This window comes from Delphinus delphis, chromosome 1, assembly GCF_949987515.2.
Source record: "Delphinus delphis chromosome 1, mDelDel1.2, whole genome shotgun sequence".
NCBI classification, from domain to species: domain Eukaryota; kingdom Metazoa; phylum Chordata; class Mammalia; order Artiodactyla; family Delphinidae; genus Delphinus; species Delphinus delphis.
Window position 1 is genome coordinate 116,126,021 of NC_082683.1, and position 16,369 is coordinate 116,142,389.

General features: G+C 52.3%; 3 protein-coding genes across 9 annotated transcripts; all 3 read left to right on the top strand.

Moving 5' to 3' along the window:
- The first annotated feature begins 1,003 nt into the window (after positions 1 to 1,003).
- UFC1 (ubiquitin-fold modifier conjugating enzyme 1) lies at positions 1,004 to 4,735 on the top strand. The gene is made up of 6 exons (XM_060032877.1): positions 1,004 to 1,375; positions 3,007 to 3,074; positions 3,312 to 3,375; positions 3,669 to 3,745; positions 3,998 to 4,088; positions 4,291 to 4,735. Exons 1-6 carry the CDS (start codon positions 1,253 to 1,255, stop codon positions 4,369 to 4,371), a joined length of 504 nt encoding a protein of 167 aa, XP_059888860.1. The 5' UTR covers positions 1,004 to 1,252; the 3' UTR covers positions 4,372 to 4,735.
- Positions 4,736 to 5,218: 483 nt separating this feature from the next.
- Positions 5,219 to 11,495, top strand: USP21 (ubiquitin specific peptidase 21). Its single transcript, XM_060008928.1, has 13 exons — positions 5,219 to 5,551; positions 6,364 to 6,984; positions 7,775 to 7,834; positions 7,993 to 8,113; positions 8,336 to 8,447; positions 8,615 to 8,770; positions 9,277 to 9,341; positions 9,598 to 9,701; positions 9,884 to 9,970; positions 10,256 to 10,334; positions 10,565 to 10,672; positions 10,779 to 10,893; positions 11,133 to 11,495. The coding sequence occupies exons 2-13, from the start codon at positions 6,385 to 6,387 to the stop codon at positions 11,221 to 11,223; spliced, it is 1,698 nt and encodes a 565-aa protein (XP_059864911.1). The 5' UTR covers positions 5,219 to 5,551; positions 6,364 to 6,384; the 3' UTR covers positions 11,224 to 11,495.
- Positions 11,496 to 12,346: 851 nt separating this feature from the next.
- Positions 12,347 to 16,338, top strand: PPOX (protoporphyrinogen oxidase). Of its 7 annotated transcripts, XM_060032909.1 has the most exons (13): positions 12,352 to 12,573; positions 12,746 to 12,840; positions 13,000 to 13,134; positions 13,268 to 13,383; positions 13,563 to 13,695; positions 13,996 to 14,140; positions 14,250 to 14,440; positions 15,100 to 15,160; positions 15,344 to 15,462; positions 15,540 to 15,650; positions 15,750 to 15,899; positions 15,994 to 16,036; positions 16,120 to 16,338. In XM_060032909.1, the coding sequence occupies exons 2-13, from the start codon at positions 12,754 to 12,756 to the stop codon at positions 16,260 to 16,262; spliced, it is 1,434 nt and encodes a 477-aa protein (XP_059888892.1). In that variant the 5' UTR covers positions 12,352 to 12,573; positions 12,746 to 12,753; the 3' UTR covers positions 16,263 to 16,338. The 7 variants fall into 7 exon arrangements, with proteins under 7 accessions (XP_059888879.1, XP_059888892.1, XP_059888900.1 ...); XM_060032896.1 differs by having other exon boundaries at positions 12,347 to 12,573; positions 13,563 to 14,140; XM_060032917.1 differs by lacking the exon at positions 13,268 to 13,383 and having other exon boundaries at positions 12,358 to 12,573; positions 12,746 to 13,134.
- Positions 16,339 to 16,369: the final 31 nt, after the last annotated feature.

Consider the following 16,369-nt stretch of genomic DNA (forward strand, 5'->3'; position numbering starts at 1 on the left):
ACTCTACCACACCACAGAGCCTACACCCTAAATGGAATAAATCTTTATTTCTCTAGGAGAAAGAACTCTAGTGAGATATTACAAGCTTTGCCTTACCCTTATCCAATATCCAATATTTCAAAGAAAGAAATATATAGCATGCAAATAAAAGACAAAAACCACATCATCATCTCAGTGAATAAAGAAAAAGAGTTTGGGAAAAAAATCCATATCCATTCATGATAAAAACTTTCAACACTAGGAAGAGAAGGGAACTTCCTTAACTTGATAAAGGGCATCCACGAAAAGCCTACAGGTAACATCATACTTAAGGAAGAGACAATGCTTTCCCTTCTAAAATCAGAACAAGACAAGGTTGTCTCATCTCAACACTGTACTGGAGTTTTCAGCCATTAGAAATTAAAGTTGTAGATAGACTATAGAATTGATGATTAATGGGATTTGATCCAAAATTACTGCCATGGGTTGGAACGATTAACACTGCAACAAGATATGTAAGTTAAGGCCAAAAATAATGTGCTTAGGTTTAAAAATCAACTGGAAGATACAAATTTCGCAAAAGGATTACTGGGTACCTACTGTGTGCCATGCACTAAAGAGACATGATTCCTTCCTAGATGAGTTCATTCCAGACCCAAATACCTAAGCTACACTAAGGCAAGTCTTCCCGTGACCTCTAAACTCCTTTGGCATTTATTAAGAATTTTCTAATTCAATTGTGTTAACGGTTCAGGGCTGAGACTGTATATACTTTGATTCTCCACGGTTCCCAACAATTCTCAGGAGTTTACTACCCTCCTAATGGATCACTGCATTGGCCCCCCGCTATCTCAGCTGAACTACAATAAGTTAAAGAAGTTTATTCGAAGCCGAAACATGTGAATCGCGCGTTTTAGGATGACAGCGTCCGGAAGAGAGCCTAGAACTGCCTGAAATTGTAACAACTCTTCAAGTGTCCGGAAGCGTTTTCTGAGATTACGTCTCTGAGCATGAGCGGAAGTCACCCTTTGAGCAATCTGCGGTTTAATTATATTCAGGACAGAGACATTCGTTTCCATTCTTTTCTTCTCGTTGCACCCATAAGCAAGTGATCAGGTGACAAATTTCTCTTCGTTACTATAAAATAAAGATCGTATTCAAAGAAGTTTCAAGGCAGCCCAACTCCCTATCGTCCAGTAGTAAAGATGGAGGCGCCCTGAATGTAAACTGCAGGTAATACCACTTCCGTGTTTCTCTTGCGCCCTGGTCCAAGATGGCGGATGAGGCCACCCGGCGTGTCGTGTCTGAGATCCCGGTGCTGAAGACCAATGCCGGACCTCGAGATCGGGAGTTGTGGGTGCAGAGACTCAAGGAGGAATATCAGTCTCTTATCCGGGTCAGTTGTGGTTCTACTGCCAACCGCGTCGCAAAAGGGTTGCGGGTAATCTGGTGTCCTTAGGAATAGGCTCCGTGTGGAAGCCGCTTCCGGTTTTAAAGTTTAACTTTACGAATTCATAGATATTGGACGACTGCGGGGCTGGGAGACTTAGGGAAGCGCGGTGGGGAGGAGGTGCCTCCCAAGAGACTCAGGTTAGGAGCCACGGTGGCGCCAGACTTTCTGACTGAAAGCAGCAGTTATTTGGGGGATATGCCGCCCCGGAGAATGACGTGTCCTCCTGGCCCCAGGTGATTGCTCTCCTGGATGTAGGGGAGGTGGTCAAAAGGAATTCCTGGAGCCCTAAGTCCCGGTCCGCGTCTCTCCGCTCCCTCTTTCACTTGTTCTGAGGGAGGAATCCACGTTAGAGCTAAAAATTCAGGTAGATATTAGTTGCAGAGAGACAAGGAGCTGAGCTCAGGGTTAGGAACGAGCCATCTTCTGAGCTAATCTCCCTTCTGTGGAAGGAGAAGAAAATTTGACTTTCTTGCGGTGGTCTCTGTTTCAAAGGCTAGCAGCTTTCCTGATGCGTGTATTCATTCACTAAAAAACATTTATTGTACACCAAGTACCTAGGAAGGGCATCCAAAGCCGAATAAAATTGAGCCTACGGAGGTGGACAGAAACATATCATGATAATACATTATGTGGAGAAACAGGGAGAAGGAGTCTGAGAAATTGCTAAGATGTTTTGAAGCAGGAAGTGAGATACCGAAATCCAGCTTGGGTCTGGTCAGGGAAGGTTTCCTAGAAGAGGCAATGCTTGAGCTGAGGCTTAAAGGGTGAACATAAGTTGGCCTGATAAAACATGAAGGTAAGAGAAGAACATTCAAGGCAAAAGGAACAGCATGAGCAGTCATAGAAGCTAGAAACACCATGACATATATGAAGAAACACAAGTAGATCAGAGTTGTTAGAGCATCAAAGTGTGGCAGGGAGTGGTAGATAAGGCTTGACAAATAGATTTGAGCACTTGAATTTTATCTTGGAGGCATTGGGATACCTTTAAAGGATGTTAAGCGGAGGAGTAACACGATGAGATTTGGGTTTAGATCAGTCACTGGCAGTAGAGAGGAAAATAGAATTGACAGGGATAAGATTGAAGTTAGGAGGCTGTCATTAATCTAGGCAAAAGAAAGATGATGATCTCTAAACTTGGGAGTTATGGTGAAGATAGGAGAGGTAGATTTAAAGAATATTCAGAAGGTAAAATCAGCAGGACGTTGTAAAAGATTGGTTTGTAGAGTAAAGGAGAAGGAGGGTCAAGGATGATTCCCAGGTCTTTGGCTTGGGTGACTGAATGCTAATACTGCCAACTGAGATTGGTGCAGTGGAGAAACAAGTCTGAAAGACTAGAGGGAAACGGACTGCCAAGTTTGAGGTACCTGTGGAATGAAGGTAGAAATTTCAATACACAGTTGGATAATGGAGTTGAAGCTTTGAGAAAAGCTCTAGATTAAAGATAAAGATTTAAAAGTCATCAGCATATGGGTGCTTAAGAGAGGAAGTAATCACACACTTTTCTTTTGAGGGAAGGGGGACTGCCCTTGACCTCAACACTCCCCTCAATGACCTCACTCTCTTACTTTTAGTACGTGGAGAACAACAAGAATGCAGACAATGATTGGTTCCGACTGGAGTCCAACAAGGAAGGGACTCGGTAGGCAGACCCTCTTGGGAGGTGTGAGGGTGGGGATGCCACATAGCTTGAGCATTTTGGTGTCCCAGAGCCCACTGCTAGGCCTTTCCTGCCCCTTTCTGGTCTCCACTCCCACAACTCCAGAGTTCCCCAATTCCCAACCCACGAGTCTCCCAGGCTGGTGACCTAAGCCAAGAAGATGTCATCTGAGTATTAGAAGAATGGGAAAATTGCACTGAGGTTTGGTCTGTGTTACAGGTGGTTTGGAAAATGCTGGTACATCCATGACCTCCTCAAATATGAGTTTGACATCGAGTTTGACGTGAGTATGATGGAGTGGGAATTATGGAGGTTAGTAGAACAGGAGGGATTAGGTGATTGTTAGCAAGCTAACCAGGAGGGACCAAAGATAACTTTTTAAATGGGAGGGAAAAGCTGAGGTTTGAAACAAGCGTAGGTTATAGTTATTCATCTCCATGTCCAGAATCCTGGTGTGTGACTGCTGCTTGATGAGTTTATGGAAGATTTCAGTTCAACCAAGAAGTGTGTATATCTGATTAGATTATTTCCTTTCTGTTCTGATTCTGTTTTATTAAAGCTTTATAATTCTTCCAGATTCCTATCACATATCCCACTACTGCTCCAGAAATCGCAGTCCCTGAACTGGATGGAAAAACAGCAAAGATGTACAGGTAGGACTGAATAGGAGATGGGAAGAGGTCAAAGAAGGCCTTGGGGAAGAACTCTCTGAGGCAGGAGTTTTCCCAGAGTCTGCAGGCCTAGAGAGACTCCAGGTCTCCCTCTGCCAAGCCTGGGCGAAGCACTTAGCTGACCTTGTTCTCAATTCCGATCACCAGTAGTCTTCCTGTGCTCTCAAGAGCCTGCTGTGCTTTATGGTATACCTTGCATGTCAACACCTTCTGATCATCTTGTCCCTCTCACAGGGGTGGCAAAATATGCCTGACTGATCACTTTAAGCCTTTGTGGGCCAGGAATGTGCCTAAGTTTGGACTAGCTCATCTCATGGCTCTGGGGGTAAGTTTGGAGTATTTGGTATATAAGGGGAGAAGGGGTTAGGTCCTGAGTGGTATAAGAAAAGTAACTGAGAGTAAACAAGGAATAACAGTGTTTTCCTTTGGGCGTGCTCTCCTAGAATATCTCTAGCAAGGAGCTTCTGATGGAATAAGAGGCATTGATTGGGTGGTAGTAATCTCACAGGGTCTCCCTTGTATTGCAGCTGGGTCCGTGGCTGGCAGTGGAAATCCCCGATCTGATTCAGAAGGGAGTGATTCAGCATAAAGAGAAATGCAGCCAATGAAGGATCAATCCACTGAGGCAGGACAGAGGGACCTTCCATAGGCTACGTTCCTGTTTTCCTCTGCATCATTCTTTTTACTCATCTAACCACTTCCCCCCACACCCCTTCACCCATAATTGTTACTAAGTACCAACAGTTGCAGCAGACACTGCTGAAAAAAACAACGGTATTGCTGCTGAATTTCTAAGTTGGGCTACACAGGAGGAAGAAAGACTAGGGCCTTGAAAAACCAAAAGGCAATTTATATCCCTTGTCCAGGTGGAGCAGTGTGAGGTCCTGGAGGGATAGGGGGTGACTGAAAGTGGGTGCATAGTCTTTTTGGTTTCTGGAGATAACTCATCAATAAAAGCTGCTTCCTCCTGTGGCTTGTGGTTCTCATTGGTGGCTCTTAATAGAGGGTGAGCAGGCTTAGGGTCAGCAGGCTAAGACCCAAGGCACATGTACAACTATACTAGTTCGGGAGGGAAGGGGAAATGGAGGATGCTCTGTTCTGGAGCTGGGGAATGAAAGGAAATCCTGACTGTTCTCCCTGCTGCTGAGATCTGCTTTTGTCCTTTAGCAGGGAGCCTACCGCTTTAGCCTGCAAGATGCTTGACAACTGGTTTTGCAGGGCCAGTATTCCCTGCTCTCCAGGGATCTTCCCAACCCTATGTGGATACTTCACTGGTCTGTGGGCTGGACCCAGGCCCTGCATTCGTACCCCTGCTCCCTGGGAAGGATCTGTGCTGCAAGCCGGGGGGCCATACTACGATTGTCAGATCTATATCCTTTAGAGCCACGGGGTGGGGCGATGGGACTCTACTTTAGGGACTTGCTTTGGAGCGACGGTTTAAAGACAATTCTTGCCAAAGCTGGGAACTGGCGGTCCTAAAGTTGGCTGTGTTTCCATGGTGTCGGCAGCGGAGCCTAGGGGGCGGGTTCACGCAAGCGCCGAGGAAGCCGGTGGGCGGAGTCTGAGTGTGGGTGCGCAGGCGCTCTGAGAGACAGTGAAGCCGGCGGCCGGTGGCCGGGCGGGACCAACAAAGATGGCGGCGGCCCCTGCGGTGGGAGAGATCTGGGCACTAGCTGCGGCTAAAGCTGCAGCCGGGCCCGCGGGGGCGCTGCACGAGGGTAGTAGGGGGTGGCCCTGAGCTGGGGCCTGGCCCCGGCTGGCCTACCCCGCCGCCTCACCCGGGGACAGGTACGGTCCGGGGCGTTATGGTGTGGGGGTGCCGAGGGAAGACTGTTCCAGACCCGAGAGATCGCCCACCCCAAAAGCAGAGGTGCTGGGGGCCCGGCAGGCCTGCGAGAACTGGGCTGGAGGGACCAGCATCCATGGATCGTGTAGAATATGCCGCTGGACCCCGTAGCCAATCAGCAGCCTCGGCCTTTCTGCCCTCGAGGGGGGCGGACCCGGTTGAAACCTCCTGTGGTGGGAGATGTGCAGAGATTAGGGGTCAGGGAGTTAGTTCGTCCTCCCTCCCCGCCACAGCCCCTGAGCCCCAACACCACTTTGGAGCTCAGAGGTGGGGGAGGGAGTAACCTTTTTAGTGTGCTTCATTTGCAGCCAGGAGGGGCAGGGGTTTGAGAATGGAATGCTGTCCTTGGGGCTGTTATACTTGCATCCACACCGCTATTTGACCAGAGGTCCCAAGTGACCCAGAGCACATCCCACTTGACTAGGCAGGTATGGGGGAACCTTCATGAGCACCTAGATTATAAAGACAGCCAAGATAGGAACTCTTTATCATTGGCTCTCCAGTAAAGCAATATTCTGCAGGAAGGGCGTGAGGAATGTAGAAAGAGTCAAAGCCCTGCCTGCTATCATTCATTCATTCATTTACTCAATGGATACTAAGTGTTTACTTTGTACCAAACACTATACTAGACACAGGGGATACAATGATTGATACACTAGACATGGTTCCTGCCCTCCATGCATGTAGCTAGTATGGCAGCCTAGGTTCCCGCCTCCCTCCATATTCAAACGCTGATCGTCTCTTCTCCTCTCAGGTCCAGCCTGTGGTGTCCACAATGCCCCAGGCTTCTGAGCACCGCCTGGGACGGACCCGAGAGCCACCTCTTAATGTCCAGCCCCGAGTGGGATCCAAGCTACCATTTGCTCCCAGGGCCCGGAGCAAGGAGCGCCGAAACCCAGGCCCTGGGCCGAACCCTGTGTTACGACCTCTGCCTCCTAGGCCAGGTCCCCCTGAGGAACGGCTCAAGAAACTGGAGCTGGGACGGGGACGGACCTCAGGCCCTCGTCCCAGAGGCCCGCTTCGGGCAGATCATGGAGTTCCCCTGCCTGGCTCACCACCCCCAACTGTGGCTCTGCCTCTCCCATCAAGGACCAACCTAGCCCGTTCCAAGTCTGTGAGCAGTGGGGACTTGCGTCCAATGGGGATTGCCTTGGGAGGGCACCGCGGCACTGGAGAGCTAGGGGCTGCACTGAGCCGCTTGGCTCTCCGGCCTGAGCCACCCACTTTGAGACGTAGCACCTCTCTCCGCCGCCTTGGGGGCTTTTCTGGGCCACCCACCTTGTTCAGCATACGGACAGAGCCCCCTACTTCCCATGGCTCCTTCCACGTGATATCTGCCCGGCCCTCTGAACCTTTCTACGCCGATGACAAGATGGTGAGGACTTGCCAGCACACGCCTTCCATGCTCATGTTCCTCCATGCCTCCAGCTTTCTTGCCATCATATGGCTTTCCTTTCCCCTTTTTGCCAAGTTCCTTTTTCACTCCCTTCATTTCAGTAGTTTGGACTCTCCTCTCCCTTATTTAAGTAACTTTAAGCCTCATAGACCCTTTCCAGGGTTGTCTGTGACTCCCCAGAATGGTGTGCCATTTCAGTCCCCAAGGAATAAACCATTTGGAATTCTTTGGGTCCCCAGGCCCTTACCTTCCCTTGCTGTACCTTGTCTCCTAGGATGCTGCCTAGGCCTAATTAATCTCTGGAGCTGAAGAGGGGCAGGCTCAGAACATCTGAGCTCGTGCGGTTGCCCATTTCCCGAGCTAAGTGAGCTAGGCTGATTGCAATTGGAGCCATCAGGAGAGGGTGCAGGAAGGGGCCACGGGTGCAGGAGGGGGCCTTGGGGGTAGCAAGGTGGGGGTGGGGAGCAGCTGGGCAACCATGACAGTGCTTGGGGAGTTGCCCCAGGAGCTGCATCGCCGGCTAGCTGGGCAGAGGAGTAAGTGGGGAATAGGTGGGACAGCCATGGCTGAGTCCGTGGTACACTCAGCTGTGTTAGGCTTACTGCTCATGGTCATTGAGGTAGGGAGACCCTAATACCCAGTGACGGAAAAAGTGTAGAGTTTGGGGGTGAAGGATGGGGTGGGGAAGGCAGTGGGCAGCATGCTGTTGAAAGGTTAAAGCGCCAGGTGGGATATATGGGAACGTGCTGACTGTACTCTGACCTTCCAGGCTCATCACACACTGCTTCTGGGCTCTGGTCATGTTGGCCTCCGAAACCTGGGGAACACGGTGAGAGCCATTCTCCTGTCTTTCCTAACAGGAATGTGAACTGGTGTTGGAGGCAGGCATGGGGAGGGAAACTTGGGGAAGGACAGCACTGAAGTTCTCCTAAGGCTTCCTAGGCACTGGTCTGGGGAGGTAATGGCACTGTCTTTACTGCTCCCCAGTGCTTCCTGAATGCTGTGCTACAGTGTTTGAGCAGCACTCGGCCTCTTCGGGACTTCTGTCTGCGAAGGGACTTCCGGCAAGAGGTGCCTGGAGGGGGCCGAGCCCAAGAGCTCACTGAAGGTGGGGCGACAACTCCTGCTCCCTTCTTTCAAGTCCTCTTTTCCCCAAACCCTTGTAGGTCCATCTGCCAGTGCCAGTGGCCCAACCCTGAAAGCTGGCAGGTGTATCTGTTTTTCCCAGTGCCTGATTTCCTAGAGGTTGTTTTCCACCTTCTAAGCCTCCTCTTGCTTCCCTCTTCTAGTCATTAACCACTGTTTCCCTTCCCCACTCCCACCCTAATAGCCTTTGCAGATGTGATTGGTGCCCTGTGGCACCCTGACTCCTGTGAAGCTGTGAATCCTACTCGATTCCGAGCTGTCTTCCAGAAATACGTTCCCTCCTTCTCTGGATACAGGTGGGAGAGCTGGAGGGTATGGGATTTCTCTCTGACCTTGTCTGGGGGTAGGGCCAAGCAGCATCATTCTGAGCCTTGAGACGCTATTCATCCAGGAAGTGTGGACAGGGGTTAGTGACTGTGGACTAGGCAGGGGTCGGTTGCCCATGTTCTTTGTCTGACTGCAGCCAGCAGGATGCCCAAGAGTTTCTGAAGCTCCTCATGGAGCGGCTGCACCTCGAAATCAACCGACGAGACCGCCGGGCTCCGCCAGTCCTGGCCAATAGTCCAGCTCCCTCCCAACCCCGCCGTGGAGGGGCTCTGCTAGAAGAACCTGAGTTAAGGTAAGGTTGCTCCCCTCCTTCTCCTCCGCAGTAGTTTATCAGCAGCATTCATCCTTCACAGAAGTAAGCTAGTCAAGATTGAGGATGTAGTGTCCAAGGAAATACTTAGCTCAGAAAATGGTTTGAGAAGCAGTGCAGAAGTAGGAAGAAGGCAGGAGGAGGAGGGAGGCTGAGGGGCACAGATGGAGGCAGAAGACAGTGCTATGGCTGTCACCATATTGACGGAGGAGGGGATAATTAATTTACAAGGTACCTAAGGGGTCTGAAGCCAGGTGGAGGAAGACGGCATGTTCGTCCCTTGTCGACATTCCTTTCTTTTCCTCTCACCTTGGATTTCCCCGGAAAGTCTTCTGAAGCATTACTCCTTTGTCTGTTTCTTGAAATTTAGAGAAGGAGCTGGGGTATGGGTGGGGTACAGGGCTCTGTGGATCATTTCAGTGGTGTTGGGGGTGCCCGGTGTTCCTGCTGTCTCATGGGTGCTCCCCACTTCCCTTGATCTGTCCTAGCGATGACGACCGAGCCAACCTAATGTGGAAGCGTTACCTGGAGCGAGAGGACAGCAAGATTGTGGGTATGGAACGAGACAAAGTGATGGGGAAAGTTAGTGTGTGGGGGATGCGGGCTTGGCAGAAAAAAATCAATCCTATCCAGGGGTGTGGGAATAAGACTGGATGACAAAAATGTGGAGAAGTTGTGAGGGGTTTGTGAGGAGTGTCGGTGGTGGGAAAGGAAGCGTCAGGCAAACGGGTGGGAAGAGATGGGAATCCAAGGAAGCATCTCAGGCATCCCACAATGACTGTTTCTCCTGCCCCTTTGCTTCTATCTAGACCTGTTTGTGGGCCAGTTGAAAAGTTGTCTCAAGTGCCAGTCCTGTGGGTATCGCTCCACGACCTTCGAGGTTTTTTGTGACCTGTCCCTGCCCATCCCCAAGGTGGGATTCCAGAAGATTCCAGGGGTGGATGGGACATGGGTTCTGTGACCCAACCCTACCCACCCCCAGTGTGGGAGGGAACCCTGTGGGTCTCTGGAGCAGAAATGAAGCTTGGATTAATTGAGAAGAGTTGGAAAAGGAAATTCAGAACATGCTGACCCTTCACTCTCCTTTCCCCCCAGAAAGGATTTGCTGGGGGCAAGGTGTCTCTGCGGGATTGTTTCAGCCTTTTCACCAAGGAAGAAGAGCTAGAATCGGAGAATGCCCCAGTATGTGTGGGTTCACGAGGGATATAGTAAGGGTGGGAGACCTGGGGGGGCTCCATAAGGGTAAAAGGGGTTGCATGATGCCTTAGTATGAAGAATAACACTTATATATGTCTGGGTTTGTGTAGGAGTTTCAGATATGTCCTGGGATTCCCAGGGCAGAGGGCAGTGGCCCAGAGGATACAGAAGTAATAGGGAGCATAGTAAATTTGTATGTGAGTCAGGGTGTCAGAAAAGCCAACGGAGGTGAGGAGCACGTTAACCTTATATTATTTGACATTTACTCAGGTGTGTGACCAATGTCGGCAGAAAACACGAAGTACCAAAAAGTTGACAGTACAAAGATTCCCCCGAATCCTCGTGCTCCGTATCCTAATCTTCAAATTCTTATTTCTCCCATTCATTCTTTTTCCTCATTCCCCATGTTTGCAGAGGTTGGACATTTGGGAATTCAGTTTTCCTTAGGAAAAGCCTGCCACTCCACCTTTCCCTACCAAGCTCCCCATGTGTGTTCAGGGAGGGGAGTGGACAACATTCAATTCCTCAGCCCCCCTCAGAGGCCCTCTGCCTCCCAAATTCTCCTTAACAAGAGCTTAGATCTTAATCGATTTTCCGCCTCCCGGGGCTCCATCAAGAAAAGTTCAGTAGGTGTAGACTTCCCGCTGCAGCGACTGAGCCTAGGGGACTTTGCCAGTGACAAAGCCGGTGAGTCTTGTAGGGAAGGTCCTGAGGAGCTCCCGTGAAGGGGAGGGAGAGAGTGGGAGTGGGGCACAGCTCTGACTATAGAATTTGGTCATCTCTAACCCCGAAGGAAGCCCCGTATATCAGCTGTATGCCCTTTGCAACCACTCGGGCAGTGTCCACTATGGCCACTACACAGCCCTGTGCCGGTGCCAGACTGGTTGGCATGTCTACAATGACTCTCGGTGAGAATAGCCTCCTATTCAACTCCTGCCCCATTCCCGCTGCAGCCCTGACACCTTTCCCTAATACGGAGCCCCAGGAGAGCACAGTGCCTGGTAAAAGGCGGGCGGTGGGTGGGTGTGTGTGGGGGTATGGGGGCGTCTTTCCTCATCACTACCGGGATGCTGTGAGGTTGATCATGTGGGGAGGGGGGAATATGCAGGAATGATCACACCTCCTTCCCCATCTCCCTTCTTCCTAGTGTCTCCCCTGTCAGTGAAAACCAGGTGGCATCCAGTGAGGGCTACGTGCTGTTCTACCAACTGATGCAGGAGCCACCCCGGTGCCTGTGACGTCCCCTTTAAGCCCTGGCACCTGTGAAACCCTTTCAACACCCTCAAGCCCCCAGGCTCCCCATTTACCTCAGAGACGTCTATTTTTGTGTCTTTTTAATCGGGGAGGGGGGAGGGGGTGGTTGTACCTCCCATTATTTTTTTTATTAAAAAATACCCTTCTACCTGGAGGCTCCCCTGTCTCCCAGCCCCATGTACAGAGCTCCCCAGGCCCCTGCCCGTGTACAGCCCCCAGACCCTCTACAGTCTCACTTTTTTTTGTGAATAAATTTATTAAGAAAAAATGATGTCCTTATTTGTATTTGTGCTTAAAGGGGGTGGAGATACAGAACTAGGCCGAATTGGAGTCTTCCTGGGACTCAGTTCCCTTTCTGAACAGATGGGGGCGCGCTCAAAGCCGTGGGGGTGGGAGTGGGGATAGAGGTGCCGGACCAGGACCCGTTGATGCCAAGGTTTGACCACGCAGTGAAGGTTTACATTGGGAGGAAAAGGGAAGGCGAGTCTGAGACTCGTGAAGCTGTAGGGAAGCCTGGAGCTAGAGCGCAGGCACTGGGTAGACGGGCTTTGCCGGCGTAGGGGGCTGCCCCCTCGAGAGCGAGGTGCCCAAGGGCCCCTGTTGATAAACACGGTACGTTGCCGGGCCGCCCTAACTCCCGTAGGTCCAGGCTGTTGCTACCATCAAGGAGCTGTTTATGGAGCCACCTCCCCACGGACCAGCCTCCCGTGTCCCTATCTACTCTCCCTACAACCAAAGCTCATGAGGCCTTCCCTCCAGGGTTCTCAGCCTAGCTGGGCCTGGGAAGCTCGAGCTGGGGAATGCTAACCAGCACGCAGCTCTCGCCGCTCCAGCCTTGAGGGGAAGTCAGTGATGGATACGGCTACTCTCTCCAACCTGGCATCGAAACAGTTAACTAACCTCCAGCTCCACAGAGCAACCTTCTACAGGGGCCAACTCTCCGCCTTTGCGGGAGGAGGAGCCGCTGCCGGTTCAGTGTTTTCATTGGTGAGTGTGATCGGGGCCTTCCAGGACCCACCAATCCAGGAGCAGGAAGGTAAGGTCGGGAGTGTGCCGCGAGAATAGAGTGGACGGAGAGTCGGAGAGACCGAAAAACTGGGAGGGGGGCGGGCGGTGGAGGCAGCGGACTGAAACTCTAGGCCTAGTGGGGGCGGGCGGGACGGAAAGCGCTTCAGAAGACTGGCGGCAGGTCGGAGCCCAGAGCCCTGCGCTAGCAGATAGCGTGGGTGTGGCCCTTATCCACCTCCCAGCCCCCGCCCCTGGGACGCCGGCGGCATGATGTGTTGAGACCTCTGTCTCCTCCTTTCCCCTCATTTTTCTCGTTCCTCTCGTGGGTGAGTCCTAGGCCCTGGGCGGGGACCTCACAGTTCCACCACCCCATCCGCGGGCTCGGCCTTAGTTTCCCCTAAAGCAGCGAATGGCCGGGGGTGGAACGCGGAACCCGCAGGTCTTCTGGAGAGCAGGGTGCTTCTGGTCAGCCTGTCCGTATCGCCTCCACACCCGCAGGCTTCACCATGGGCCGGACCGTGGTCGTGCTGGGCGGAGGGATCAGCGGCTTGGCCGCTAGTTACCACCTGAGCCGGGCCCCTTGTCCCCCCAAGGTGAGTGCCCCCCCCCTCCGTGCCAGAGGGAGCCTCCTTTAATACTCCTGTCCCATTTCCAGCAAGAGGGAATGCGCCGCCCCATTCCCCTCCTGACCCTTTACGCCGCCGCGGCCGCGGCCGCGGCTATAGGCCGCAGTGTCTCCCTCTTGTCCCCAGGTGGTATTGGTGGAGGGCAGCGAGCGCCTGGGAGGCTGGATCCGCTCGGTACGAGGGCCAGATGGTGCTGTCTTTGAACTTGGACCTCGAGGAATTCGGCCGGCGGGAGTCCTGGGAGCCCGGACCCTGCTCATGGTGAGCGGCTTGTGGAATGCCTAGGAGAGGTTACGGAGGGACCTTCACTGGAGAATACAGTGAAGGGGAGCAAGTAGATTTGGTGGTCAGTCCTTTCCTTAGTTTATGCTCTTTCTGAGGACGTGTGGAGCAGGTTTCCGAGCTTGGCTTGGACTCAGAAGTGTTGCCTGTCCGTGGAGACCATGCAGCTGCCCAGAATAGGTTTCTGTATGTAGGTGGCACCCTGCACGCCCTGCCCTCTGGCATCAGGTAATGCTATCACCTCTTTACTGCCATCCTTCTCCGCTTCCATCCTCACATCCTTTCCATTTCCTCATCTTCCAGTTTGTCAGCCCTCCCAGCAAAAGGGGCCAAATGAATGGAAATGACCCCCTGGAGCTGGGGGGTTAAATCAGAGCTCCCTCTTCACTGTGCCTTCCTCCATGCAGGGGGCTACTCCGCCCTTCACCTCCCTTCTCCAAACCTCTGTTTTGGGCTGGGCTGAAGGAGTTGACTACGCCCCGGGGCAAAGACCCTGATGAGACTGTGCACAGTTTCGCCCAGCGCCGCCTTGGTCCTGAGGTAACACCGCCCAGAAGCCCCCAAATCCCTCCCCTCCTAAACCAGCTGCAGATCCCCATACTGAAACCTTCCACTAGGGCCTCTTCTGTATCATCTGAAAACACCCTCTTCTCTTCATACCCAGTAGCCCCCCCAAACTCAGTGTTGGGGGTGAATGCCTTCATTTCCTTTCCATCTTTCTGTAATAGTGGGACTGCTTTCCAACCAAACCCCACCCCACCCCTATTCTCTGCCAAGCAGGGACAGTGGAAATTAGTGCAACTTATTCCTTGGCCTCTCAATCCCAGTCTCACCCTTAAGGTGGCGTCTCTAGCCATGGACAGTCTTTGCCGTGGAGTGTTTGCAGGCAACAGCCGTGAGCTCAGCATCAGGTCCTGCTTTCCCAGTCTCTTCCAAGCTGAGCAAACCCATCGATCCATATTATTGGGGCTGCTGCTGGGGGCAGGTGAGGGGGGAGTTGGTTCAAGGGTTGAAGATATTAAGGACTGCCAGAGTGAGGGACTGGAAGCAAGGTGTGTTATTTTAATGATTCTTCTCTACTTCCTCCTCTGCAGGGCGGGGCCCACAGCCAGACTCAGCACTTATTCGCCAGGCTCGGGCTGAGCGCTGGAGCCAGTGGTCACTCCGTGGAGGGCTGGAGACATTGCCTCAGGCCCTTAACACCCACCTGACTAGTAGGGGTGTCAGTGTTCTCAGAGGCCAGCCAGTCTGTGGGCTCAGCCTCGAAGCAGAAGGGTGCTGGAAGGTAGGAGAGCCCCCTGGAGTGTAATGAACCTGTCTGTTAGAGTTTCCAACTTTGTCTAAATGCTTTAGCCGGCAGGACTGGAGTTTCTCCTTGTTCTCCTGTCCTAGAAGCTATTTAAATATGGGCTACTCCACATTCCTAGGCCTTATTTGTGGAACTTCCTCCAAGACCTGTTTGATCCAAACCTGTGGATAGAATATATATAAGTGGCTCCCAGCTAGGGGCAAGAACCACTGAGCTCCACTAAACATTTCAGAGTAGCCCACGGGCTTTTGTCTGGCCCACTTCCTGGAGTAATGGGGGGATGATTTTTGTGCTGACTGCTTAGTCTGTTCATCCTGAGTCAGCACCCAGTCTCTCTCCTGCCTGGGAAACTAAGGCAAAATTCCCATGATCTCTGTGTCTTTTATTTTATTTTATTTATTTATTTTTTTTGCGGTACGCGGGCCTCTCACTGTTGTGGCCTCTCCTGCTGCGGAGCACAGGCTCCGGACGCGCAGGCTCAGTGGCCATGGCTCATGGGCCCAGCCGCTCCGCGGCACGCGGGATCCTCCCGGACGGGGGCACGAACCCGTGTCCCCCGCATCAGCAGGCAGACTCCCAACCACTGTGCCGCCAGGGAAGCCCTCTGTGTCTTTTAAATGTTTTCTTCCTCTCAGGTGTCTCTAGGGGACAGCAACCTGGAGGCTGACCACATTATTAGTGCCATTCCAGCTTCAGGTAATGTGGTGGTCACCCTCCCCTTCTCCAACCAGGTTGAGGCAACGTAGCTTCTTTCTGGGCCAGCAGGACCATGCCATGCCCCTGAACTGGTCAACCCTGTGGGAGTCTAATCCCAAGGAGGGTTGGTAAAATTGAAGCGTGAATGCCTCCTGAGGCAGGCCTCTGCCTGCTCTCCTCCAGTGCTCAGCAAGCTGCTCCCTGCTGAGGCGGCACCGCTGGCTCGCGCTCTGAGTACCATCACTGCTGTGTCTGTGGCTGTGGTGAATCTGCAGTACCGAGGAGCTCGTCTGCCTGTCCAGGTGTGACACAGAGGAAGGGGAGATGTGGGCTCAACTGGAACTCTTCCCTCCTGACCCAGTCTCTTCCTTTTCTCTAGGGATTTGGACATTTGGTGCCATCCTCAGAAGACCCAGGCATCCTGGGAATCGTGTATGACTCAGTTGCTTTCCCTGAGCAGGATGGGAGTCCCCCTGGCCTCAGAGTGACTGTGAGAGAAGGCAGCTTTGCTTAGTGGGAGTTTCCCAAGAGCTCCTCTGTGCCCCAGCGTAGTAAGGCCAGGCTGGTCAGTGCCGTATTCCCTCTTTAGGTGATGTTGGGAGGTTCCTGGTTACGGACATTAGAAGCCAGGGGCAGTGTCTTATCTCAGGAGCTGTTCCAAAAGGAGGCAGAGAAAGCAGCTGCCACTCAGTTAGGACTGAAGGAGCCACCAAGTCACTGCTTGGTCCATCTACACAAGGTAAACACTCCTCAGCTACCCACTGGAGGCATTGTCTACCCAGGCCTGGGACATCAGTGATAATCTTTCCCTGTATCCCCTCTTCTCTCCCCAGAACTGTATCCCCCAGTATACTTTAGGCCACTGGCAAAAACTGGGTAAGTTGGGAAAGCAGCTGGGCTGAGAAGAGCTGTGAAAATAGACCCCCAGCTGTAACATTCCTTTTATCTTTTCCTCCCAGAGTCAGCTACCCAATTCCTGGCTGCTCAGAAGCTGCCTTTGACTCTGGCCGGAGCCTCGTATGAGGGGGTTGCTGTCAATGATTGTATAGAGAGTGGGCGCCAGGCAGCAGCCCGTGTCCTGGGCACAGAACCTAACAGTTGATCCTCAAACCCCACTTCTTCCTGCCCCTGCTCACAGGGGTTCTCTCACCCATGAAAATAAAAGATGCTGGAGCGTGGCTTGGTCTGGCTGTTCTGTCTCCTGTGGGC

Coding starts and splice junctions, on each gene's coding strand:
- PPOX (XM_060032896.1), top strand. CDS start 12,754: ATGGGCCGGACCGTGGTCGTGCTGGGCGGAGGGATCAGCGGCTTGGCC. Junction 15,463..15,539: donor GAGCTCGTCTGCCTGTCCAG/GTGTGACACAGA, acceptor CCTTTTCTCTAG/GGATTTGGACATTTGGTGCC. Junction 15,900..15,993: donor GCTTGGTCCATCTACACAAG/GTAAACACTCCT, acceptor TTCTCTCCCCAG/AACTGTATCCCCCAGTATAC.
- USP21 (XM_060008928.1), top strand. CDS start 6,385: ATGCCCCAGGCTTCTGAGCACCGCCTGGGACGGACCCGAGAGCCACCT. Junction 10,673..10,778: donor CTTTGCCAGTGACAAAGCCG/GTGAGTCTTGTA, acceptor CTAACCCCGAAG/GAAGCCCCGTATATCAGCTG. Junction 10,894..11,132: donor CATGTCTACAATGACTCTCG/GTGAGAATAGCC, acceptor CCTTCTTCCTAG/TGTCTCCCCTGTCAGTGAAA.
- UFC1 (XM_060032877.1), top strand. CDS start 1,253: ATGGCGGATGAGGCCACCCGGCGTGTCGTGTCTGAGATCCCGGTGCTG. Junction 1,376..3,006: donor AATATCAGTCTCTTATCCGG/GTCAGTTGTGGT, acceptor TCTTACTTTTAG/TACGTGGAGAACAACAAGAA. Junction 3,376..3,668: donor AGTTTGACATCGAGTTTGAC/GTGAGTATGATG, acceptor TAATTCTTCCAG/ATTCCTATCACATATCCCAC.